Here is a 26841-nt window from a genome sequence, read left to right as displayed (position 1 = left end):
TTGGTGTATGTATTCATAAATCCACCATTGGAATCAGTGTGGGTTTATTAATATTAGGTGCTTGATAACAAACACCATATATTTCAGTGAAGCAATCATGTAGCTGGGGAACTCGTTTTTACCAGTGTCCGGCACATGTACTTAAATTGGCTTCCCTTTTGACCTTTAAGAGTTGACTTGGACATCGCAGGGGCAGATCTGGTCATGCAACTATATCCTCACATGCAGTATAGTGCACTCTTCCTTAGGGCTGTAAGGCCTGCTGTTGGGGTGGCTTACCTATTCTGCATGCATGACACACAGGTATGTGTGCCATGTCGTGTTTTCACTTTTTTCTGCACCAAAACATTTAGCCTGCAATGACAGTTTGCATGTTGGTGTGGGGGGTTCTCTTGGGATGGAACAGTACATGCTACAGCCCTTGGGGGTCCCTCTTTAGCCTCATTTCCCTAGGTACCAGGGGTATAATTTACTAAGGACTTACAGGGGTGCTCACGGTATTGCCAATTGAGGGAACAAGTGTACAATTTAGAGAAAGAGACTTGGCACTGGAGACCTAAATAGCAGGTACGCAGTGCACTTCTGTCAAAATTGCAGCCAATACCAGGCAAAAAGTGGGGGTTACTGTAGGAAAACTCCCCTTTTGGCATGGTTACCCCCCACTTTTTGCCTGTCTCTGATGCATCTTTGACTGAGTGTGCACGAGGCTCCTGCTAAGCAGGTTGCCTGTGTTCTTTCCCAAAACTGTACATTTGTTTCCACAATTGGCACACCTCTGGCTCACATATAAGTCCCTTGTAAAAAGTATCAGTGGTGCCAAGGGCCTTGTGACCAGAGAGGGTCTCTAGGGCTGCAGCATATATTATGCCACCCTACGATACCCCTCACCAAACACAGGCATACTACCAAAGCAGCATGCGTGTTCTTGTGCAGATAAAAGTGAAGTCGACCTGGCACACATCCCTTGTGTGCCAGGCCTGCCAGCACTACAAGAGGCATAGGTAAGTCACCCTTACAGCAGGCCTTGCAGCCCTGAGGCACATGCACTATTCCTCATGTGAGGGCATAACTGCATGAGCAGATATGACTCTATAGTGTCTAAGTCCATTCTTTGATATTATAAGTGCTTATTGAACCCATACTGATTACATGGGCTGGGAGCTTGTCACTACGAGTTCCACAGCTCCATGATGGCTTCACCGAATTCCAAGATGTTTGGCACCAGACATCTCCACTTAAAAAACCCACACTGATGGCATTGTTGGATTTATTAAGAAATGCACTCAGAGAGCACCTCAGAGGTACCTCCTGAATTCCTCCCAACTTGCATGTGTCTGCCTGACTGGTCCCCACTAATTTGCTACCTCTAAACATGTTTCTAACCCCCTGAGGTGGGTGTCTTTTGCTCTCATGGGTCAGAAACAAAGCCTGCTCGGGGGGGGGGGGGGGGGGGAGAGTGCTTCCCACCTACCCCTAAGCATGAACATAATCGAAAGGTGGTGAGCCTCAAAGGCTTCTCGTCCTTTGTTGTTCTGACCAGAGCCTCTCCAGCTAGGGGAGATGCCCACCCCACTGACCAAGCCCCATTTTTGGCAGCAAGGTCAGGTTAGTAAGCAAGAGAGGTGTGTCCCCTCTCAGCTAGGGCCACCCCCAAAGTGCCCTGAGCTGAAGTGACCCCCTTATTTCAGAATCCTCCATATTGTTTTGAAGGACTCTAGCCAATAGGTTTAGGAAAATGTCCCCTCCCCTCCCTAGAGGGAGTGGACATACAAAGGGTGTAGGCACCCTAAAGGTAAGTAGCCCATTGGATACTACCTTCTGACTCATGTAATGCCCCTAAAATTACTATTTAGGGGTACCCTTGAACCTTCTCAGATTACCCACAACCTATGAAGCAGAGGACGAGTAGCAGATTCCTGCATGACAAGAAGCTCCAGCCCTGCCAGCCTGTCTGCAAACTTTGTACTTTGCAGCCCCCACGACTCATCCCGTAGACCAGCAACATCCAGAACCCTGGGTTGACTGCCCGCCTTCCATAAAGACTCCTGATCTCCTGTGGACAGTGGACCTGTTCAAAAGAAAACAACTTTAAAGACCAAAGCTCTGCCTGTGGAACCGCAAAAGCGACTACTTCTGCATCAGACGCCCACGGCCAGAGTTCCAGTGGCCCACCGGTCCAGCAAAGGTTCCCCAGCTTTCTGAGCAAGATTCCACCATAGACTGAAGCCTGCAGCCTCTGCTAGACGACCCCCCCCCGCTGCTTTCCAATGCCAAAGGGCACTACTGAACCCGGAGCCCCAGGGCCTTTGGGAGATCGGCCAACGGTGTCCCGACGCTCCAGCACATCCCAACTTACCTGTGCAGCTGTAAGTCTCCTTCGATCAGCCTCCTCGCCTGATTCTGCAGTCTTTCTCCGACGTTGAGATTGCCCATTGGTTTGCATTGGGCACCCAATGCTGTGTTGGCACTCTGCACCCGGAGGCCCCTGTGCTGCTGGAGGTGTAAGTTTGGTGCTGTCTTGTGGCCGCCTGTCTTTACCTTAACCCCCGGAGACTGGGTTACCAAACCGTGGTGTTTACCAGTAAGTAGTAGCACTTTGATTGCCCTCTTTCCCTATTAGATAACATTGGCACCAGATTCTGAGTTTGACCTTTGCACCTGGCTGCCCCTGTACCCCTAGTGGGGCTGTTTTGTCACTTAACTGAATGTTACCTGGTACTGATTGTTTATCCAGAAACTCAGTATTGTAAATAGTTTACTTACCTGCATATTGCTGATTGTGATTTTTCCCATAGGATAACATTTTATTGTTGAAAAATGCATTGTCCACTTTTTACATTGAAAAGCATTGATATTGCAAAACATATTTACTTGCAACAAAGCATCTTTGGTTCTATAAAATATAGTAAAAGCATTATTTTTACAAACCATTGGTCTCTGATTTTGTCACTGTGTGTGTATCATTTATTGCCTAGATGTGCTCGCCCACAGTACCACTAAAGAGAGCATTAGTATTGTGAGAAAGTGCCATCTTTCTTGCATGGTGTGCCCCCACTTTTTGCTAAATTGCTGAATGTACTTTTACTGAGTGTACCCTGGACTCCTGCCAACCAGGTGCCCAGGGCCTATGTTCCTTCCTTAAACCACACAAACTCCAAATTGGCAAACCCTGGCCACATGTCAGCCCCTAATAAATGGTACCCTAGGTACCCAGGGCCTTGTGACCAGGGAAGGCCTCTGAGGGCTGCAGCACTCATTTGTGCCACCCTTAGAGGCCCTGTACCCTTACACACACACACACTGCCTTTGCAGGCTGAGTGTCTGGGTGCAGGACAAAATGAAGAGTCGACATGACACACCTCTGTGTGCCATGCCCATCACCTACACTGCCATGGCATATATCAGCCACCCCTCTGGCTGGGTGCCTTATGCCCATGGTGTGGGCACAGGAGCAGGAGCCCTGTGCCCCTACAGTACCCAGGTCCATTCCTGGGCACTGTAAGTGCAGTGCTGCCATTTAAGAGTACATGGTGCTGAGAGCTCGTCAAACACGAGCTCCACAGCACCATAATGGCAACACTAAAGACTGGGAAGTTTGGTATCAAACTTCTCAGCACATTAAACCCACCCTGATGCCAGTGTGGGATTTAATGTACCAAGCACCCCAGAGGGCATCTTAGAGATGCCCCCTTACAACTAACCTACAATCCACGTCTGCTCTGAGGCTGCCCAGGCTGCCACACAGAAGACACGTTGCTGGACCCCTGGGTGGGGGAGCCCCTGCTCTCCCGGGCCTGCAACAATGCACATCCTGGGTGAGGTGATAAATCTCCTCCCCCAGGATGAGCAAAGGGAAGCTTCAAAGGCTTGCCGCCTCTTGGAGTTTCCCCAGGCCACTGCAACCCCCCACTCTGGCGGGAAGCTTGGCCGGAAACCCCATACAAGGACAGGGGATGTGCCAGTCTGCCCACCCCACCCCTCAGGTGGGGGAGGCGAGGTGAAGCACATCTCCGGGCTCTCGCCATCTTGAAGATGGGAGGCCCTACCCTATCAGGATTAGGCTACTGCCCCCCTCCCACAGGAGAGAGGCAGGATAGGGGGTGTACCCACCCCAGGACAAGGACCCATTGGTCCCTGGCCTTCACCTACCTGTAACGCCCCTAAATCTAGTATTTAGGGGCACCCTGAACCTTCCTTCCCCAGATTCCAGATTCAAAAGACTACAAGAAGAGCAAGAAGAACAAAGACCTGCCCTGCAGCTGCTAAAAAGGGAAGAAGACACCAACTGCTTTGGCCCCAGCCCTACCGGCCTGTCGACTCCCGAACCTGCACCAGCGCGGCATCTCACGTGGCCAGCAACCTCACCAACCCCGGAGGACGTGGCTACCTTTTGGCTCTAAGCCCCTGGGACTCCCATGAGTAGAGGCTCTACTCAGAAACCTATTTCTAACCCCCGGCAGCAGCCCGGAACCGCGAACCCAGCACACTCTGCACCAGCCAAGCCTGGCCAGTGCCGGAGTGGACAAAGACCCTGAGGACGACCCCACGGCGACTGTGACCCCGAGTCTGGCACCCAAGGACCCCCCTCGACATTCCGGAAGAAGCCTGCAGCCTCGGAACAAGGTGCCCCCCCCCCCCAACCGCGATCATCAGAGGGTAAGATTTCCCGACACCAAAAGGCACCCCTGCACGTGGCGCCCTGCGGCCCCCTGTGCCCAATCCCGGGGTACCCACCTAACCTACAACTACCCAACTTACCTCTCGAAGTGGTGGTGGCACCTGAAGCATCCTCGTCCCCGAGCTTGCAGCCTTTTTCCTAACCGGAACATTCCCATTGATTTCCATTGAGCGCCCGATGGCTCAAAAGCACCCTGCACCCAGCCGCCCGAGTGGCCCTGGCAGTGCAATCTCTACACTAGCCTACTTCCCCACTTGCCCTGTGTGAGTGACCAGGAGCCCAGCTCCCACAGCCGCGTGGCCTGCTAGTCAGCAGCCACCAAACCAGGCCCCCCTATTCCTCATAGGCTAACATTGGGCCTAATTCTCTCTGCACCCGGCCGTCCTGAAACCGCTGAGGGTGAACTGACTGTACCTACCTGACACTGGGAGACCCCTGAGTCTATGCCCAGAACTTCAACTCTGCCAGTCGAGTACTTACCCTTAAACCGCTAACTTCATTTTCCTCATAGGGTAACATTGACTGGCTTTTTCTTGGAAATTCTTCTATGTGTGAACTTTTCAAAACTCAAAATATTCACCAAAAATCAGCCGAGTACCAAAAACGAATTTACTCACCTGCTTTTAGGTGAGCTCCCAGTGCTGGATCTTGGTGCCCAGCACTGAGTTTGAAAAGTACCCACAACTATACTTACCTTTAACTCATTTTTCTTCCATAGGAAACCATTGACTGCTTTTCTATGAAATTTCTTCTAAGTGTTGATTTCTGCAATTTCTAAATATTCCTCAAAAATCGTATAACATCTGAAAACGTAATTACTTACCTGTTTTGGATAAATGTCCCAGTACTGAGTCTAGCCACCCAGTACTGGATTACAAAAGTAACGATAACCTACTGTACCTGTAACCTATATTTCCTTCCATAGGGAATCATTGATTGCTTGCTCTGAAATATTTTCTAAGTGCTCACTTTTGAAATAGCTAAATATTAGTTAAAAATCACTACAGTACCAAAGTCGACTTTCAACAGCTGATTCTGAGAACTGACCCAGGACTGGATCTAGGATCCAAGCCTGGAATTACAAAAGTAATCTAAAAAGTAATCTGTTGCATATAATTTGAACTTAGCATTGAGCTCAATGTATTGTGTTTAGAAATAGAGTTGCCTACTGCAACTATTTGTAACTGTTTACTAAAAAGTCTATTGCATATACAAAAGTATTTTTATGAAACATCTCCTGTCGAGAAAGTATATTTTAATTCCAAGTGTTGGTTCTAAAATAAAACAAGCATATATTTTTTATATACAAACCATTGGCCTAGAGTTCAGTTATTGAGTGTGTGGAACTATTTGCTGACTGAGTGTGTACAACAAATGCTCTACACGTCCTCTGATACTGCCGTACTACTCGACCAGGCTACCACTTTGGAGAGTAAGGTTATATCTAACATTAACCTCTGTTAAACCCTTGGGGTCTGTGGACTCTGTACACCCTGTACCTATTAAGGAACAGTATATACAGAGCCACTTTCTCACATTGGTGGATCAGCGGTGGGATACAAACTTGCATTTGTTGTACTACTTGGTTACCATCTGACCACACGACAGAACTCTTAAAATTGCTTTTAGAATTCTGATTGGTCTTTTCCAAAATTACTAAAAGTCTTGCTAGGGCCTTGCTTAAGTCCCATTAGAATTCTAGAAAAATAAGTCACTATAGTCAGGGTAGAGGGTTAGAACTGTCAGGTTAGAATGTCTCAAACAAACCCAGCTATTAGTGATGATAATAACATGGACCTGGTGGAGGAGCTCGACCTCACACCTTACTTACACTTGTCTTTCAAGGAATTGAGGTCCTTATGCAAACTTAAAAAATTACAAATGGGCCTGCATCCAACCAAACTAGGGCTCCAGGAGCTCTTGGCTGAGTATGCTAAGGACCACCCATCTGAACATGGTGATGGCCAGTTAGATGAGGAAAGGGAAGCAGAGGAGGGTGACAACAACCCCCCTGGGCTATTCCCTAGGGAGGAGAGGGCACCCATACCCTCCCTCTCAAGAATTAGCATCTGGGAACCTAGAGACTACACAGGTGGCTCTGGTCCCAGAGAGAACACTGGGGGACCCCCCAGTGAAGAGGACAGCCTTGTGAGGCTGGCCAAAAGATTAGAGCTAGAGTCCAGGCTCCTGGCTCTAGAAAAAGAAAGGAGAGAGATGGGTTTAGCACCCATCAATGGTGGCAGCAATAATAAAAATAAGGATAGGGAGGAAACTTCTGACCTTAAAATCCCCAAAGGGATTGTCCCTAAATTTGAGGAAGGTGATGATATCACCAAATGGTTCACAGCCTTTGAGAGGGCTTGTGATATCAGAAAAGTGAAGAAACCTCTCTGGGGGGCACTCCTGTGGGAACTGTTCTCTGGTAACTGCAGAGACAGGCTTCTGACCCTTTCTGGGCCAGAGGCAGGATCCTATGACCTCATGAAGAAAGCTCTGATTGAGGGATTTGGATTCACCACTGAGGAGTATAGAATTAGATTCAGGGGGGCTCACAAAACCCAGACCCAGTCCTGGATTGATTTTGTAGATTTCTCAGTGAAGACACTGGATGGTTGGTTAGCTGGACATGGTGTGCAGGATTTTAATGGATTGTACAATTTATTCATGAAGGAACATATTTTAAGTAACTGCACAAATGAAAAGTTGCATCGGCATTTGGTAGACCTAGGTCTAATTTCTCCCCAAGAATTGGGAAGAAGGCAGACCACTGGGTCAAGACTAGGCTGACTAAGACAACCACTGGGGGTGACCAAAAGAAAGTGGTCCCAAAGCCTCCCCAGGGTAAAGGTGGTGAGAATCCCCAAGATAAAAAGTCTGAGTCTTCCAAACGGCCCCAAAAACCTGTTCAGGTGGGTTGGACCCAAACTACTCCCTATGTGCCCCAACCATATAGGGGGAAGATCTTTGATCCCTTAAAGGCCTGGTGTAATACCTGCAAGAAGCAAGGACACTTAACTGTAGCTTGCCCCCAAAACAAAGCCCCTAAGGCACCCAGTACAGCTACTCCTGGGGCAGCAAGCATACAAATGGGATCAGAGGTGTACCCTGAGCAAATCTGGGAACACACTGAAGCCAGTCTAGTCTCCTTGGGAGAAGTGGAGTTTGCCACTGTAGCTGTGTGGCCACCCAACTTAAAGAAATACTTGCAGTACCCCTGGGTGAATGGAACTAGGGTAGAAGCTCTGAGGGATACAGGTGCCAGTGTCACTATGGTGAAAGACACACTGGTTTCCCCTGAGCAATACTTGATTGGGCAGTCTTACCCAGTCACCAACGCTGACAGTGTCACCACTAGTCATCCCATGGCCATGGTAACATTAGGCTGGGGGGGGGGGGGGTTTACTGGCCTGAAACAGGTAGTGGTCTCTCCAAAGTTGCCAGCTGCCTGTCTGCTTGGAAATGATCTGGAAACCTCAGCCTGGGCTGAGGTTGAACTGAAGGCCCATGCAGCCATGCTGGGCATCCCTGAATTGTGTGTGCAAACCAGAGCACAGAGCAAGAAGAAGGGTGAAAAAGTAGGTCTGGAGCCTGGAATAATGGCCCAGCCAACCAAGAGAAAAGGAAAGAAGACTGGGGAACCAGCTTCTACACAGCAAACCATTCAGGACCCCTCTCCCCAGGGAGAGGATTTGGATACCCCTGAGGGAACTGAGTCCATGGAGCTTGACCCTTACCAGGTTGAACTCTTGGGCCCAGGGGGACCCTCTAGGGAAGAGCTGTGCCAGGGTCAGCGAGACTGTCCCACTCTTGAAAGCCTGAGGCAGCAAGCTGTTTCAGAAGCCAGGGGAGATGTCAGTGGTACCCACAGAGCTTATTGGGAAGAGGGACTACTGTATGCTGAGGCAAGAAACCCCACTCCTGGAGCCACCAGGAGGGTGGTAGTGCCACAGAAGTACAGGGAGTTCCTCCTAACTTTGGCTCATGACATCCCCCTAGCTGGACATCTGGGGCAATCCAAAACTTGGGAAAGGCTAGTGAGTCACTTCTACTGGCCCCAGATGCACCAAAAGGTGAAGGAGTTTGTCAGCTCCTGTGTCACCTGTCAGGCCAGTGGCAAGACAGGTGGCCACCCAAAGGCCCCCCTCATTCCACTACCAGTGGTGGGGGTCCCCTTTGAAAGGGTAGGAGTGGACATTGTGGGTCCACTTGAGCCACCCACAGCCTCAGGGAACAAGTTTATTCTAGTGGTAGTGGATCATGCTACTAGGTACCCTGAAGCAATTCCACTTAGGACTACTACAGCTCCTGCAGTAGCCAAGGCCCTCCTGGGTGTCTTCACCAGGGTGGGTTTTCCTAAGGAGGTGGTTTCAGACAGAGGTTCCAACTTCATGTCTGCTTACCTAACACACATGTGGAAGGAGTGTGGGGTGCAGTATAAGTTTACTACCCCCTACCACCCACCAACCAATGGCCTTGTTGAGAGATTCAACAAGACATTGAAAGGTATGATCATGGGGCTCCCTGAAAAACTCAAAAGGAGATGGGATGTCCTGTTACCATGCCTGCTTTTCGCTTACAGAGAAGTGCCACAGAAGGGAGTAGGTGTCTCACCCTTTGAACTTATGCTTGGTCATCCTGTAAGGGGACCACTTTGTCTTGTAAAAGAGGGCTGGGAGAGGCCTCTTCAAGAACCCAAACAAGACATAGTGGACTATGTGCTTGGCCTAAGGTCCAGAATGGCTGAGTACATGGAAAAGGCATCCAAGAACCTTGAGGCCAGGCAGGAGCTCCAGAAGCACTGGTATGACCAAAAAGCTGCACTGGTTGAATTCCAACCTGGGCAACAGGTGTGGGTTTTGGAGCCAGTGGCACCAAGGGCTCTCCAAGATAAATGGAGTGGCCCTTACCCTATCCTAGAAAGAAAGAGTGAGGTCACCTATCTAGTTGACTTGGGCACTAGCAGGACACCCAAGAGGGTCATCCATGTGAACCGCCTCAAGCTCTACAATGACAGGGCTGACATCACCATGCTGATGGTGACTGATGAGGAGCAGGAAGCAGAGAGTGAACCTCTCCCTGACCTCCTCTCTTACAGCCCAAAGGATGGGTCAGTGGATGGTGTGATCTTATCAGACACCCTCTCTGCCCAACAGCAAACTGACTGCAAACAAGTCTTGCAGCAGTATGCTAGCCTCTTCTCCCTGACCCCTGGTCTGACCAACTGGTGTACCCATGATGTGGACACTGGTGACAATGCACCTGTCAAAAACAAAATCTATCGACAGTCAGACCAGCTCAAGGAGAGCATCAAAGCTGAGGTCAGCAAGATGCTGGAGTTAGGGGTCATTGAACCCTCTGAGAGCCTCTGGGCTAGCCCAGTGGTTCTAGTCCCCAAACCTCATCAACAGGGTGAAAAGAGAGCTGAGGTTCTGTGTGGACTATAGAGGGCTCAACTCTGTCACCAAGACTGATGCTCACCCTATCCCAAGAGCAGATGAACTGATAGATAAATTAGGGGCTGCCCAATTCCTCAGTACCTTTGACTTAACTGCAGGGTACTGGCAGATTGGCATGGCCCCAGGAGCAAAAGCGAAAACGGCATTCTCCACCCCTGATGGGCATTATCAGTGTACTGTGATGCCCTTTGGGTTAAAGAATGCCCCTGCCACTTTCCAGAGGCTGGTGAACCATGTCCTGGCTGGGCTGGAGTCCTTTAGTGCAGCTTATCTTGATGATATTGCTGTCTTTAGCTCCACCTGGCAGGATCACCTGATCCACCTTGGGAAAGTTTTAGAGGCCCTGCACAATGCAGGCCTCACTATCAAGGCAGCCAAATGCCAGCTAGGGCAGGGCACTGTGGTGTACTTGGGCCACCTTGCAGGTGGAGGCCAGGTTCAGCCCTTACAACCTAAGATCCAGGCCATCATGGACTGGATAGCTCCAACAACCCAGACCCAAGTCAGGGCATTCCTTGGCTTGACTGGATACTACAGGAGGTTTGTGAAGGGGTATGGGTCCATCGTGACTCCCCTCACAGAACTCACCTCCAAGAAAATGGCCAAGAAAGTGAACTGGACAGTTAGTTGCCAAAAGGCTTTTGACACCCTGAAAGAAGCAATGTGCTCAGCACCAATTCTAAAAGCTCCAGATTATGCCAAGCAGTTCATAGTGCAGACTGATGCCTCTGAGCTAGGGATAGGAGCGGTCCTATCCCAGACCAATGATGAAGGCCAAGACCAACCTGTTGCTTTTATAAGCAGGAGGCTACTCCCCATAGAGCAGCGTTGGAGTGCCATTGAGAGGGAGGCCTTTGCTGTGGTTTGGTCCCTGAAGAAGTTGAGGCCATACCTGTTTGGTACTCACTTCCTGGTTCAAACTGACCACAGACCTCTCAGATGGCTAATGCAGATGAAAGGGGAAAATCCAAAGCTATTAAGGTGGTTCATCTCCCTACAGGGAATGGACTTTGAAGTTGAAGTGGAACATAGACCAGGGACTGCCTATGCCAATGCAGATGGACTTTCCAGGTTCTTCCACTTAGACAATGAAGACTCCATAGGACAAGGTTAGTCTCATCACCTTTCGTTTTGGGGGGGGGGGGGGGGGGGGGGGGGGTTGTGTGAGAAAGTGCCATCTTTCTTGCATGGTGTGCCCCCACTTTTTGCTAAATTGCTGAATGTACTTTTACTGAGTGTACCCTGGACTCCTGCCAACCAGGTGCCCAGGGCCTATGTTCCTTCCTTAAACCACACAAACTCCAAATTGGCAAACCCTGGCCACATGTCAGCCCCTAGTAAATGGTACCCTAGGTACCCAGGGCCTTGTGACCAGGGAAGGCCTCTGAGGGCTGCAGCACTCATTTGTGCTACCCTTAGAGGCCCTGTACCCTTACACACACACACTGCCTTTGCAGGCTGAGTGTCTGGGTGCAGGACAAAATGAAGAGTCGACATGACACACATCTGTGTGCCATGCCCATCACCTACACTGCCATGGCATATATCAGCCACCCCTTTGGCTGGGTGCCTTATGCCCATGGTGTGGGCACAGGAGCAGGAGCCCTGTGCCCCTACAGTACCCAGGTCCATTCCTGGGCACTGTAAGTGCAGTGCTGCCATTTAAGAGTACATGGTGCTGAGAGCTCGTCAAACACGAGCTCCACAGCACCATAATGGCAACACTAAAGACTGGGAAGTTTGGTATCAAACTTCTCAGCACATTAAACCCACCCTGATGCCAGTGTGGGATTTAATGTACCAAGCTCCCCAGAGGGCATCTTAGAGATGCCCCCTTACAACTAACCTACAATCCAAGTCTGCTCTGAGGCTGCCCAGGCTGCCACACTGCAGACACGTTGCTGGACCCCTGGGTGGGGGAGCCCCTGCTCTCCCGGGCCTGCAACAATGCACATCCTGGGTGAGGTGATAAATCTCCTCCCCCAGGATGAGCAAAGGGAAGCTTCAAAGGCATGCCGCCTCTTGGAGTTTTCCCAGGCCACTGCAACCCCCCACTCTGGCGGGAAGCTTGGCCGGAAACCCCATACAAGGACAGGGGATGTGCCAGTCTGCCCACCCCACCCCTCAGGTGGGGGAGGCGAGGTGAAGCACATCTCCGGGCTCTCGCCATCTTGAAGATGGGAGGCCCTACCCTATCAGGATTAGGCTACTGCCCCCCTCCCACAGGAGAGAGGCAGGATAGGGGGTGTACCCACCCCAGGACAAGGACCCATTGGTCCCTGGCCTTCACCTACCTGTAACGCCCCTAAATCTAGTATTTAGGGGCACCCTGAACCTTCCTTCCCCAGATTCCAGATTCAAAAGACTACAAGAAGAGCAAGAAGAACAAAGACCTGCCCTGCAGCTGCTAAAAAGGGAAGAAGACACCAACTGCTTTGGCCCCAGCCCTACCGGCCTGTCGACTCCCGAACCTGCACCAGCGCGGCATCTCGCGTGGCCAGCAACCTCACCAACCCCGGAGGACCTGGCTACCTTTTGGCTCTAAGCCCCTGGGACTCCCATGAGTAGAGGCTCTACTCAGAAACCTATTTCTAACCCCCGGCAGCAGCCCGGAACCGCGGACCCAACACACTCTGCACCAGCCAAGCCTGGCCAGTGCCGGAGTGGACAAAGACCCTGAGGACGACCCCACGGCGACTGTGACCCCGAGTCCGGCACCCAAGGACCCCCCTCGACATTCCGGAAGAAGCCTCCAGCCTCGGAACAAGGTGCCCCCCCAACCGCGATCATCAGAGGGTAAGATTTCCCGACACCAAAAGGCACCCCTGCACGCGGCGCCCTGCGGCCCCCTGTGCCCAATCCCGGAGTACCCACCTAACCTACAACTACCCAACTTACCTCTCAAAGTGGTGGTGGCACCTGAAGCATCCTCGTCCCCGAGCTTGCAGCCTTTTTCCTAACCGGAACATTCCCATTGATTTCCATTGAGCGCCCGACGGCTCAAAAGCACCCTGCACCCAGCCGCCCGAGTGGCCCTGGCAGTGCAATCTCTACACTAACCTACTTCCCCACTTGCCCTGAGTGAGTGACCAGGAGCCCAGCTCCCACAGCCGCGTGGCCTGCTAGTCAGCAGCCACCAAACCAGGCCCCCCTATTCCTCATAGGCTAACATTGGGCCTAACTCTCTCTGCACCCGGCCGTCCTGAAACCGCTGAGGGTGAGCTGACTGTACCTACCTGACACTGGGAGACCCCTGAGTCTATGCCCAGAACTTCAACTCTGCCAGTCGAGTACTTACCCTTAAACCGCTAACTTCATTTTCCTCATAGGGTAACATTGACTGGCTTTTTCTTGGAAATTCTTCTATGTGTGAACTTTTCAAAACTCAAAATATTCACCAAAAATCTGCCGAGCAACAAAAACGAATTTACTCACCTGCTCTTAGGTGAGCTCCCAGTGCTGGATCTTGGTGCCCAGCACCGAGTCTGAAAAGTACCCACAACTATACTTACCTTTAACTCATTTTTCTTCCATAGGAAACCATTGACTGCTTTTTTATGAAATTTCTTCTAAGTGTTGATTTCTGCAATTTCTAAATATTCCTCAAAAATCGTATAACATCTGAAAAATTAATTACTTACCTGTTTTGGATAAATGTCCCAGTACTGAGTCTAGCCACCCAGTACTGGATTACAAAAGTAACGATAACCTACTGTACCTGTAACCTATATTTCCTTCCATAGGGAATCATTGATTGTTTGCTCTGAAATATTTTCTAAGTGCTCACTTTTGAAATAGCTAAATATTAGTTAAAAATCACTACAGTACCAAAGTCGACTTTCAACAGCTGATTCTGAGAACTGACCCAGGACTGGATCTAGGATCCAAGCCTGGAATTACAAAAGTAATCTAAAAAGTAATCTGTTGCATATAATTTGAATTTAGCATTGAGCTCAATGTTTTGTGTTTAGAAATAGTTGCCTACTGCAACTATTTGTAACTGTTTACTAAAAAGTCTATTGCATATACAAAAGTATTTTTATGAAACATCTCCTGTCGAGAAAGTATATTTTAATTCCAAGTGTTGGTTCTAAAATAAAACAAGCATATATTTTTTTTATACAAACCATTGGCCCAGAGTTCAGTTATTGAGTGTGTGGAACTATTTGCTGACTGAGTGTGTACAACACATGCTTTACACGTCCTCTGATACTGCCGTACTGCTCGACCGGGCTACCACTTTGGAGAGTAATGTTATATCTAACTTTAACCTCTGTTAAACCCTTGGGGTCTGTGGACTCTGTACACCCTGTACCTATTAAGGAACAGTATATACAGAGCCACTAATCACAAGTATTATCTACTGGAGCCTCTATAAAACCTGTGGGGATCTGCTGGACTCTGCACACACTCATGTTGGTATTGTATATACAGAGCCAGCTTCCTACATTGACCATGTTAAAAAGGAGCAATTTCCTACAGATGCAGCCACCAAGTTTGGATAAACCACAGCCTCTTCTCCAGTGCGAGTACTACTGTAGGCTTAAGGATCTGTTCACATTATTTCTGCCATTCAAGGGCTTCAAGATACTTCACAAAATGAGGATGACTATGAGGAGGCAGGCAACTTACTCTCCCCTAATTACACAGGTGCTGGTCTCTATTTAAACTTATAGCATGACAGTGGTCTACATACATCCCTTGAGACAGAATTGGACTAATCAGCAGGGCCTCTCACTGAAAAGAATGTCTCCTTCGTGGTAGAAGCCCGCAGAGCAGCAGAAGTTTAGGATATCCAGTTGCATTAAGACCAAGGCATTTACACTAACCGGGATATTGCAGCTTGTGCTTGCTACTTCCAAATACTTGCTTGCTACTTCCAAATACTTGGTGCCGTCTAACGAGGTGTGTTGGCAACAACACTGTCTAAACGCTGTTCACCTCTCCCTTTACATTACCCCATTACTGGAGGCCATAGACCTGCCTCAGGGAACCCAGCTTTTCTGACCCAGTCACTGACTACAGAGAGCTTCATGCTTCCACCAGCATGTTAAATCGCAGTGCATTCGCTACAGCACCTCCAGACAGTCAAACCGCATTGATGTGCTTGGCGAACCTTTTTTTTATCCTTCCGCTTGGACTGTTCCCTGAACGCCATCTGCCTTCTGGGATGTTGCACGTATGCCTTGTGAGATGTGGACAGTTCAATATTACCAGCCATCCCTAGCAAATTCAGGAACACCTTCTCAGACAATACAAGATGGACAGGACACAGCCAAATACGTTTTGATTGCTGACCTGGAAACGACCAACTGTGGAAAGCGCTATATAGTCCAGTGTTGTTGATCAGGTGTCATGCTATTTTGCCCACCACAGAATTTCACAATGGCATGAAGACAACCCATATGGATATGTTGTTTGACTGTTCTGGGATTGTTGATTAAAAAGGTTACAGTGTGCTGGTGTACTTTAAATACAGTCGTACCACAGCCCTTTCTTTTGGTTTACTTTCCACAGCCTATCAAATAAACGGCTGGAAATTTAGAGGATTGTCTCTGGGCCTTTGCTACCCTCAGAGGCAGTCATCGCAATGCACCCAATACCCAGCACAACCCTTTAGCGGCTCAAGGGGGAGTGGTGGTGGTGGTGGTGGTGGTGGCGGCGGCCAAGGCCAAGGCCAAGGCCAAGGCCATGAGCACCACCATGGACAGCATTCCTCTGCCATCTCCTCCGCAGCTGCAGCCACTCTACTTTGATTCCCCCTCCCTTGGTCATGCGCAAATGGTAGGGAGCAGAATTTTTCTGGTGTGCTTAACAGGAGTTCTGCAACTTCAGACCTGTGAGTGCTGCGGATCGTTCAGCCTAGCTGTCCTTACCTTTACATCTGCCCATTCCTCTCTCTGTTCCTGGAGACATTCAAATTGTAGGAACTGCCCCAGGTTCTTTACACCATCGATCCGGGGACCTGGATTCTGGATGATATCATTGGACTAGAAGAACAATAACGTTCATGTACCCATCCAGCACTCCAAAATCGCTTCCTTCAGTTTGTGGTTGCCACATTTTGTCCACCTTCGTGGGCTTTTGCCTCCTCCAAACCCTTTGCTGAATGCCTGGGCACATGAGCTCAACAGATGAAATCTGGCAGGCCACAGCCAGCATCTTCACCCTGAGGGGGTTCAAGGTCTCCCTCACCCTTTGGGGTGTCCCCTGGCTAGATCTGTTGGCCATAACCGAGAACATGCAGTGTTGCAGCTACTTTGTGTAAAAGTTCCACCATGATGCTTCCTTGGGAGATGCATTCTGCCAGAAGTGGCACTCTGGTCTCCACTGCACCTTCCCACTCCTACCTCTCCTTTTCTAAACACTGACGAGTGTCTGAAACGACCAGGCTCATATCATTGGGATAGTCTGGGATTGGACCAGGAGAGTATGGTACTTGGGTCTTCTGGGCATCTGCCCTCCGATCCTCCTCCCTCTTTGAGTGGACCGTGTATCTCACCAAAGGGCTGTGTCCTCCACTTGAATTCCCACAGCCTATACCTCTATGCTTAGAGATTGAGGGGCAGCATCTAATTGGGTTCAGTCTGCCTGCAGAGGGAAAGTATTTACTTCTCATGCTAGGCATCCATTTACCAAACCTGTTTATTCTAGTTGTTAGGCGAAGTCTGTGGACTGTGATATTGGTTGATAATTGTTTTATCTCCAGCCCAGCAAGGTTTTACCTTGGGTACTGTTTTAGCGTTTGCCCTTTTCGCCTTTCTACTTTTGCCTGACAAACCTTTATTGAAGCCACACAATGTTTTTAGGTTTTAGATATGCTCACTCATTCTTATCCTGCGTCCTCCATTATTCGAGTAAGACTATCCTTCAGAAAACCTAGTTACAGTTCCTTTGACGCTTTTTCTGGTGGATACTCTAACCGCAGATTCCTCACCACCCTCTATTTTCCTCGTTCTATGGAGTGTATATTTAGTCTTTTTTCGCAGAGGTTCCAAGTTGGATTTTGCACTCTGTCGCAGCAGTGTGCCATAGCTCGATTCAAGGCTGAGGGCGCAGAAAAGTTTCAAGGAAATCCAATGTTGGCACACAGTGGTCGGCACCTTTAAACAGCTGTCATCACTTCCTGGGATGGTGCAGAGTTGCCACGTAGGCAATGGTGCCACCTATTGACAGACGTTAGCAGTTGCTTTGAAAAGCTTTGGATAGTCTGGCACCTCGGAGAATTTCAAATGGCACGGAATCTGCAGTTCGAGAATCCACCAGAAAGAGAGTTGCCATGGGTAAGTAACATTAATACAATACTCTTAACACAGAGCTTTTTAGTCTGTGGGCCATTGATCCCTGGCGGTCCACTATGCCTACTTAGGGGATCCGCGATTACATAGAAAATTAAATATTAACAGATTAGCAAGGTGTTATAAAGAAGGAAAATGTAAAAATCGAAATTTTATAACGTTTTGAAAATGTTGAGCAAATTAAAATCGGAGAATAAAATGAAAGTTATCCTCCGATTGATTCATGGGAGTTGTTCAAATGCATCCGACAGAAAATAGCATGAACAATGGGTGGCTTAAATTGAATTTAGAAAAGCTCTAACCTTCCTGTTACAATGTAGACTTTTTTTGTAATCGTAAATTAAAATATTTCATCATTTGTGTGCTCGTTTTTGTGCTCCTTTGAAGTTTTTCTGTATTTTTGTGTACATTTTTTCGAGATTCACATCATTGAAATTGATTAGGCCAGTGTCCCCGGTTTCCAGTAACGACTCATGGGGGTCCCAGATTCTAATAACGATTCAGTGGGGTTCCCTGGATTTCAGTAATAATTAATGGGGGTCTACAGAAGTGAAGAGGTTTAGAAACGCTTCCTTATCATTGATCTCGGGGAAGGAAGTGAATGACCATGAAACTTCTAAAACATCATCCTAAAAATGCTTTTGTCCTTGGATGCTTTGGTTGACCAGCTTGAGCACTTGTTATTGCAGTGTTTTGACTTGCTGCCAGATGGTAATGGGTGCCAGCTGATGTAAATCATTATTTCTTTTTCTTTCTAGGCGTACAGCTGCCCAATGTGGGCCCCACATTCTTATTTGTACCCTCTACATCAAGCATACTTAAATATCTGCAGGATGTACCCAAAGATTCCTGTGTATCCACACAACACCTGGTACCCGGAGGTTGCTTCAGCAGAGAATGAATATATAGCACACTTAAACCGGCAATCGCCTATGCAGCATGAGACCAGAGTTAATGGCCAGTGTGCTCAAGGTGGCACAGCCCATACCCCACCACCTCCTTGGTTTCTTTCTACAGTCCAAGTACCAGGAAATCCAGGACAGGTGCCTAATCTGTGTCGAATAGAAACTGAGAACGTAGGCCAGCCGCCACAGGCTATCTATGCGGACTCTGTGGCAAACAAAGGAGTCTATCCGCAGCCACCATTGGGGCACAGTTCATTTCTAGGGCCTGTACCTTTAGCTCATTCTTTTTTTCCTCCGGTTTGGTATGGGTATCCAACACAAGGCTTCATTGAAAGTCCCACTGTGCAACATAGTGTTACACCTGCAGGTGCAGAGTCCGATATGAATAAAGAATTTAGTTCTTCAGTGCTTGCTCCAAGTCACATTGAGCAATTTCAAGACCACCCAAAGGAGTACGCCACCAGTGTTCAGCACACCCCAGTAACTAGAGCGAGTAGTGAACACCCTAGTAATGGAACCAGTCAGGCGGTTAAAGAGGATCAGATGTGTACTTCTGCACCAGTTCCACAAAATAATGCAAACATGCAGGATGTCACTGTTGAGGCGAAGGAAGCTAAAAGGAAGAGCGTGGTATCAAGTCTTCTGCTTTCAGGTGGCGAGTCTCAGGATCTCACAAATGCCACCATCCTCTCGAGTGAAAAGGCTGACCCCAAAGCCCCGGCCGGCCTGCCAGACGTGCTGCCACAAACCCGGCCCCACAGGACGAGGGAAGAGAGCTCTGAAGACGAGAGGGAGGTGTCCGACATGCTAAAAAGCGGCAGGTCCAAGAACTTTTACAATCAGACTTTCGGTGCTCGGAAATACAGGAATGACCGGGGCTATGCGCCCAGCCGAGGGGGGTTCCATCATCCGAGAAACGAAGAGGGTTGGAAAGGGCCTAGCAGCAGGAGAGAGGACGGCTACCAACCCCATCGCGGCTTCAGAGGGAGGCCCTATAAGAGCGACAACAGGAGGAGACCAATGGGAGATGCCTACAGGGGGTACCCGGAATATGATAGTCAAAGCCCATATCAAAAGCAAAACTAGTGTGAAGAAGACTTTTGAACTCGTCCTTGCAAAGTGGTAAGAGATGAAGTGCACTTGCGGAGTGACCGTAGTGCAAAATGGGAATAGCTGTAGATGCCGGGCCTAAAAATGTTTGAGGAAAAACATAAAACCTCAGTTTTTTTTCTTTTAATATTTTCATTTGGTTGAAAAATATAGATTTTAGGATTTTATAGGGAAAAAAACAACGTGGGTGACATTTGAAAGGTTTCCTCCCCAGGAGATTTTGTGAAAGTCTGGTTTAAAAATGTGTATTGCCGTGGTAAATTGGGAATTGAATGTGGTAAACTCAGATTTAAAACAAGTGTTGCACAAATTATACGTCGTTTTTTTATTGCATACATGTAATAGTCACTGTTGGTCGAAAAAAATGTCCTGTATTTATCACGCTTTTGTCTTGGCTTCTAGTCCAAATGCTTCATCTCAGTCTGTCCAGCGTGAGTCCTTCTCTTGTGTTCTCTGTAAAACAGCAAAATAGCTTTCGTCCTCCCTATCTTGTATATAGGTTTTTTTAATGCTGATAATGTATATTTTGGGAATTTTAGCAAGCAGTTTTGGTGAGCTGAGACGATTAGAAAAGCTAAGCTGTAGGAAAGTGAATAAAATGTGTACTTTAAACACGCAATTTTAGCACTATTGTTAATTCTCTAGCAAGCCTGCTCAAACGAAACTATGTCAAAGGCGAACAACCTATAGACGCTATGCATTGCAAACAATGTCTGCATCTCAGCGTGGCAGATAATTGATGCCACAAAGACTAATGCACTGAAAAAACCGCTAATGCTGTGCGGGGGAGGAAGCAGATTGGTGTTCGAGGCCTATCTATTTTTATAACGTGAGAAATGTTTTTAAAAACTGTACAGCTGTTTTATACTCTTCGTATTTGCACTGTGAGTATACATTGAGTGACGTTTCATGAATGTGTGTGCTGCTAGTTTATTCACCTTTTTAGCGCTGGTTTCAGTGTTTTCCCCTCTCATTCCTTTTGTGTTGTGTATTTAAGCGCATGTTTTTCTAGTTTGTACTATTTAGAATAAGCCCTTTTAGCGTGTCATCTGCTTTTTCAAACTTGTTTGGATGGCTGGTGACAATGCTGCCTTGTTGCTTTCATGCAGTTAGTACAAGCTGACCTTTTTTAATCTTTGAACAAAATATTTTTGTATGTAATTACGCACTTACAGCATTTTTTTTTTTTTTTTTTACAATAGCTTGGCCAGAATTTTTTACATGATACAAAGCTGTACTCACCTAGTTTATTTTCAAACCTTACAAAATCGGAACGTGAGAAGATAAATAGCTACATAGTGGCCTGTATGTGCAAAATTTGTACGCTACTTTTAGATTCCTGTAGCGAGTTCTGTGCCTTAATCATTCGATCAAACCTCCTCACTTTAAAATGAAAACAAGCAATCAAGAATTTACTTGCTTCACAGCATAAAGTTTCATGAAGGCAATAGAGTTCCTCCTATTAGTAGGCACTCTGTTGAATAACAAAATCCTAGTAAACCTGCTTACTAGTCTAATACTATGTGCCCATGTTTGGTTTCTGCATCTGTTTGTAAGTTTTTCGTTGACTGCTCGTATCTGACCTAAGCGTGAGAATTAATTTGTCTTCAGCTGACTGGTATAGGGTTCCCTTTCTGCTCCCAAATTAGGGAACTCATTGAGGCCATCAGTGTATATTGTGTCCTGTGTTAAGTGTTTTCAGTGGTGGCAGAAAGGTTCTCGAGTTTTTGATGGCATCTGTAACTACTAGTGCTCCACTTTTGCGGATTTCTCTTGCTGTATTGTGCTGGCATGCTGAAGATTTGTATTCTTTATTTGTGAACTGTATTCATAAATAAGTGATCAATTTTAGTGCTTAAAATCTGTTTTTAGATCATGTTGACAGAGTAATACACACCTTTTGTAGCACAGCGAGAACCTTTCGCGTGCATTATAAGTGTGGTGGAGCTGGTAGCTCTGTAGAGTTTTAAAGTATGGCCCACAGATACACTAGTTTGTTACCAAAGAAGTACATCTAATCATTTTTATCATTTTTTTTGCCAGCAGTACAGCACAAAACCTAAATAGGACCTGCAATAAATACAAGAAAGTAGATCTGTGCGTGTCTCCAAAGGAATAACCAGTTTACCAGGCCCTTCTAAGCGCCTGAGCTTTGGTCCAAAATAATTTCTGAAAATGATCATGCATGAAAACCTGTAAATCACTTCCTATGTTTGATAGTCTTGGATAGCACAATAACATTATTTGGAAATTACCATGAGTACTCTATTTTAAGACTTATGTTTTTGGGGTATCAAAATGGATGTAGGAGCACAATTTCATCTTTCAAATTTCCATCTAATAAAGAATAACATTTTATTGCACAGTCTTGCATCACCCTCCTAAAAGTGAAACACGATCGTTTGCTGTTTGGGCTTAGCCCTTAATAAGGAAGCAGTAATGCACCGCTATAAAATGCTTGGAGTTTAATTTTCTTCTGAGCTTCACACAATTGAAAAGTCTTATGCACACACTTTTTATTGCAATAAGGGTTCTACAGAAAAGTCCATAAAAGTGTCACATACTTTGACCAGGCATTTTAAGCTTCACAATGCCTTCTTTTTCCACTTTTGGAGAAGTCTGCCCTCTTTTTGCAGGACTTTAAACAGCAGTTTCATACAATGCTACTGAGGAACCAGAGATCTTTCTTGAATTTGTACCTAAGCCTCCAGTCAGTTACTACTTAGCCGCTGGCCAAGCCTTTGCTACAGTCTTTATTCAATGTTTCAGGTGCTCCGAATGGTGCTTTTTATTTTACTCCATCGCTGATCTTTTAATGTTTCTTCACTGTGTTGAAGTTCTTGCCACCTGTTTCTTCAGGATTTTCAACTCTAGTTTTTGGTCACAGTTCTACAACTGGCCATCAGAAGGTGATGTGTTTATCGTTTGTGTTTCCATGTGGTAACCTACCAAAGGGGCCATGTGGCACTGACAACATATGTGGCACTGTTTGAGTGTATTTAAGAAACCGCAGACTTTTTCTAGAAGTGCTAATAACCGTTAAGGTACAAAGTATTGACTACATTTAATCTGACAAGAACCTAGCCTTCGAATACTGAGAAGCAATTGCAGTCTTCTGTTTACCTGAGAAGTCGAGGGGTCTACTTTTCTCTCACTGGTGATGGTAAGTTCTGGAACTCCTGCTCCAGGAGCATTGACTGGACTCCTGATCTTTCATTCCTTTCTAATAGCCTTGTACTAAAAGGATTTAACAGCTGTAGGAATACAATGTAATTATGACCAGGTTCTTCGCAATTCTTTTAGTAGATTCTGGACTTTGAGGAATGGGTTCAACTGGTCATCCACGCAATAATTTAGTGGTTCTGATGTCCCAAGTGACTATCCTACTGCTACTCCACCAGTGTTTCCATAATTGAGCCAATGTTTTGAGCATATACCCAACTGACAACAAAGAACTTGTTTTCGGCTGTCAGTTGTAGGTTCTTTTGTCGCACAAGGCAGTCCCCGACTGTACCCACATTCCAGTATTCAGAAAACATAATCAAAGATAGTATCTTGGTGGTGGTGTATACTGTCTCCATTAATCTATTTTTTCTTTGCATCAGTATAGTTCCTCTGACAAAGAAATTGTTTCCCTGCATCTAATTTCAGTTAGCGGTAACACAGATAACACTGAGTAGGGGCAGCGGCTTCCCTCTTCCTTTCTAGTGGCAAGAATTTGCAAGCTAATGTGCTAAATGTCATATTTTAATTAAACCGCCAAGGCAAGACCACCTTAAAACAAAGTTTTTTGAAACAAGCAAACTAATTGATACTTTTAACATCCTTATGAAAGTTGTTCTGCCAATGAGCCCAGGAGCCTTCCTCAGATAGTCAAGTTTACTAGTGAACCCAAATAGTATGCTGAATCTAATGTCCCAAAACAATATACAAATCAAAAGTACAGAGGTTAAAAGGATAAAAGATGTAAGCAGTTGTCGTTCTTTTAAGGGCATGGCTCGCGTCATCTGCAATTGCTAAGGTCATTACAGAGAAGCATCTCAACAATAATTGATTCCCATTCAAAGATGAGTGACCTCTAGGATGAGGTCATGCACTGGAACATCCTAATCTCACTCTAAAATCTGTGCCTGCTCACAGTGGTACATTTCCAGTGCTTTCCGTAGACCAGTACCCTTCCTAATGATGTCATACTAGTAAGTGGCGGTCCTAGAAGTCTTAACATTTTTTAAGTTATCTTTTCGTTTTGGTTCTCCTGCTGATAGAAGTTTGGTCAGTTAATAACAATAGTAAGCTTAAGCAAAACCCCTTAATTGAATAGTCTTTCCCAGACAAAAGCTGTGTCATTCATTTTTATCGAAAGCATTCAACAATATATCTCTAAAAGAGAGGTATCCCCCTGTATTTGCTACAACTAATACAGTTTGTTCTCTTTAATCACATATTTTCCTCCTCTAGGGCTCCATGGAACTCAACAATAGTTAGAGCCTTATGGGTTTTGTGTTACACATCTTGTCTGAAAAGCCAAATAGGCCCTGACGTTTGGTTCTTGCTGCACCCTTAATCCAAAAGGAGAGTTGTGCTTCTTCTAGATCCTTCTGTACTAAACCAGCCCTAAAATGGAATGTGATTAAATGGTGACCCAAGTACCATCACTGGCCTACTTTAGTGTGTCACATGCCTTCTGTTTCCTCGAAGTGTTTCCATGGTGAGTTGGGAACTACTACTCTGCCTTAATACTTCCACTGAGTGCTTTGCAGCATCAAATGGTTCCATCACTCCTTCACTGCTTTCGTTTCCCCTTTAAGCAAACCTGAGTTCTCTTTGCAGTACAAGAGAGTAGTTGGTGTTAGATGTTATGGTATATTTGTTTTTATAATTCAGCCTCCTCTATTTCCACATCTGGGATATGGATAGATTGAAAGTGCATCTTGTAAATGAATTCCTTGTTTTTTGTTGTTGTTTTTTTTTTTGCTGAAAGTACACGCACACAAATGTAAGCCCTTATCACTGGGTGCGACATATTAAGCTGAGCCCTAAGAAGTTCCCAAAACCAACTACTGTTAAATGATAATTGTATCAAAATCACTGTAATAGGAGTCCCTATCATATGTACTATAGTCAAAGTTGAAACATGTTCTTCCTATGACACGTGCAGTTTTCTGTGTTTATTAGCAGTCGATCTTCATGACCTATAGAAGAGGTTGTATTAATGATAGAGTAGCAGTGCCTTAGCCAGTGTGGGGTAAAAGGCCAGACACTCCCTCGCTAAAATTAAGCATATTTGAGCATTTTGTAATTGCTGCAACCTTCTTGTGTTGTGCTCCTTGAATTTCTGCTAATTGCCTTTTTCCAATTAAACTTCGCTTTCTAGCTTAGGTTTTGGTTGTCCGTGGATCGTAGCTGTTTTTATTTTTAGGGGGCAATGTGGAGTAACACCATTTTTAAAATTTCACCCCACAAAAAAAAACTCAACATTTGCACATTACATTGCTTTTTATACCAGTTTGAGAGCTCCCTTAGAATGCTATGTAAGGCCAAATCCAAGTAACCACAGTATTGTAGTGGGTGTCTCCATTTTCCAAATTTTAACAGTTGTTGGCAAACTAAAGCAAATATGTTACCAAATGCTTTGCCGCCATCAATCTTTGATTCTGCTATGTCCCCACACTGAATGAGTCTTGACCCTTTCTGGGTAATGGGTTAAATAGAGTGATTGTCAAACTTGATATTCATAGGCATTATAATGGAATAATTATGTGCATAATCTGTATTTAACCACAAGCGGATGACTGAAAATGCAGTTTGTTTTTTGAAGTACATATTTTTTTCAAGTTTGTATGTTCGCTCTTTCTGAAGTGATACAATGTAGGCAAGGGAAAATGTTAATTACCAAGTTGAGAATTACTTCTTTGGATCTGTGTGCTTTGCTGTGTACCAACCCATCCAAATGAATGTTGATCTGTTCTTCCAGTGATTCCCACCTAAACCCACATGCGCATCCTTTCTAGCTTTCGTTGAAAAAAGTGCGACTTTTGTGCTTTTGATTGTAGCCGGTTTTGATTAAATACATTACTTGAATTCTGAAAAAGCATCTCAACTCGGGGAACATAACTTGCATGCATTGAAGCTTTGTTTTACTGAATGATCTTAAAATGAGTGCAAGCAATAGTCTAAGCATGTGAATATGTGCACCTACTCAGTAACATGTAAAGATCTCGAGCAACTCCCTTTGACGTGATGAAAGGGAGGAAATTGCAGTCTTTGTATTTAACAAAACACTTTTTTACATATTCAGTATATTGCTGTTTATTTTTCTATGTTTTTGTAACTTTAAGGTGTGTTTCAGAAGTATCTGATGTATAAAAATAAAATTAACTGCCTTACAGGCAAGGTGTAAATGCTGCATTGTATTTAAGAGGTGTGCATATATATTAAAATGTTTTTGTGTTGAAAATCATTTGGCTGATTTTGTTACTCATTTTATAATTGGGGTTGGGAAGATGAGTGAAGTATGTCTGTAGTTTACTGTCTGCATCTCGTCATGCCAACATATGCATAATAATCCTAGATCTGCTCGGGCACTTGAGTGATTTTCACATTTAGCAAAGACATCTGGATAAAGGCACAGTAGCATTTCCTGTCACTGAGCAATCTCCTTTCAGTGGCAGATGGAAGAAAATAGAGAAAGATCCATTCACGGGAGACACTGTTCTTGAATGGTCATGTCATAATGCCATTGTGTTTAGATCATTGTACTCTTTATGCGACATTCTGTAAGGATCCAGTTTCTTTCCTCCATTTTATGACCCTTGAACCATCTGTGTGAAGATATTGTGATCAAATAACTCTTCGGCCTATGGACACCATTAGCCGGCATGTTTTGTCATCCTGCATGGCACCTCTGTATCTTTTTTTTTTTCCATTTGGTGACTGCTCTACAATTATAGGCTCATCTTCTGAGTGCTACTTTGGACAATGTTTGTAGCTTTCAAGGCAAGTATCCTCCTCCTGGTACAAGTAAAAAGAGTTTTCAGTCACTTTTTTCACGTTGTCACAATTGTGCCTCCTTATTAACGTTGCTGGGATACGACAGATGTCCCATCAACTTGCAAGAGGCTGGTGGCCATTTGACTGTTGCTTATGAGGTGTAGAATAGTGCTGTGCTGGGCTTGGGGGGGGGCGCTTCTGACACTGAAGGACTGGCATGTGGACATGGCAAATTGTAATGTGCAATCCGATATTTATCATGAACTGCTATCGGTCTCCAGCCATCTGAAAGATATATGGGAGCCCAATTGGGCTTTTTTGGGTTGGACTAGTGAGGTTGTGATGACTAGAGTAGGGGAGGATGGATCGGCAGCCTTGTAAGCAGAATCCCAGCGGGTGGTAAA

At 46.1% G+C, this 26841-nt stretch overlaps 1 protein-coding gene across 4 annotated transcripts in view; it reads left to right on the top strand.

Moving 5' to 3' along the window:
• The window catches only part of OTUD4 (OTU deubiquitinase 4), a 389728-nt gene extending 363821 nt beyond the window's left edge, over positions 1-25907 (top strand). For all 4 annotated transcript variants that reach the window (XM_085641615.1, XM_085641618.1, XM_085641617.1 and 1 more), the window contains one exon: positions 18191-25907. In XM_085641615.1, coding sequence (XP_085497741.1) covers positions 18191-19423 — 1233 coding nt within the window. In that variant the 3' untranslated portion in view covers positions 19424-25907. The remainder of the gene's footprint in view (positions 1-18190) is intronic.
• Positions 25908-26841: the final 934 nt, after the last annotated feature.

This window comes from Triturus cristatus, chromosome 2_2 (assembly GCF_964204655.1).
Source record: "Triturus cristatus chromosome 2_2, aTriCri1.1, whole genome shotgun sequence".
NCBI classification, from domain to species: Eukaryota; Metazoa; Chordata; class Amphibia; order Caudata; family Salamandridae; genus Triturus; species Triturus cristatus.
Note: the sequence above shows the minus strand (reverse complement) of the source record. Positions and strands in the feature narration are given on the sequence as shown.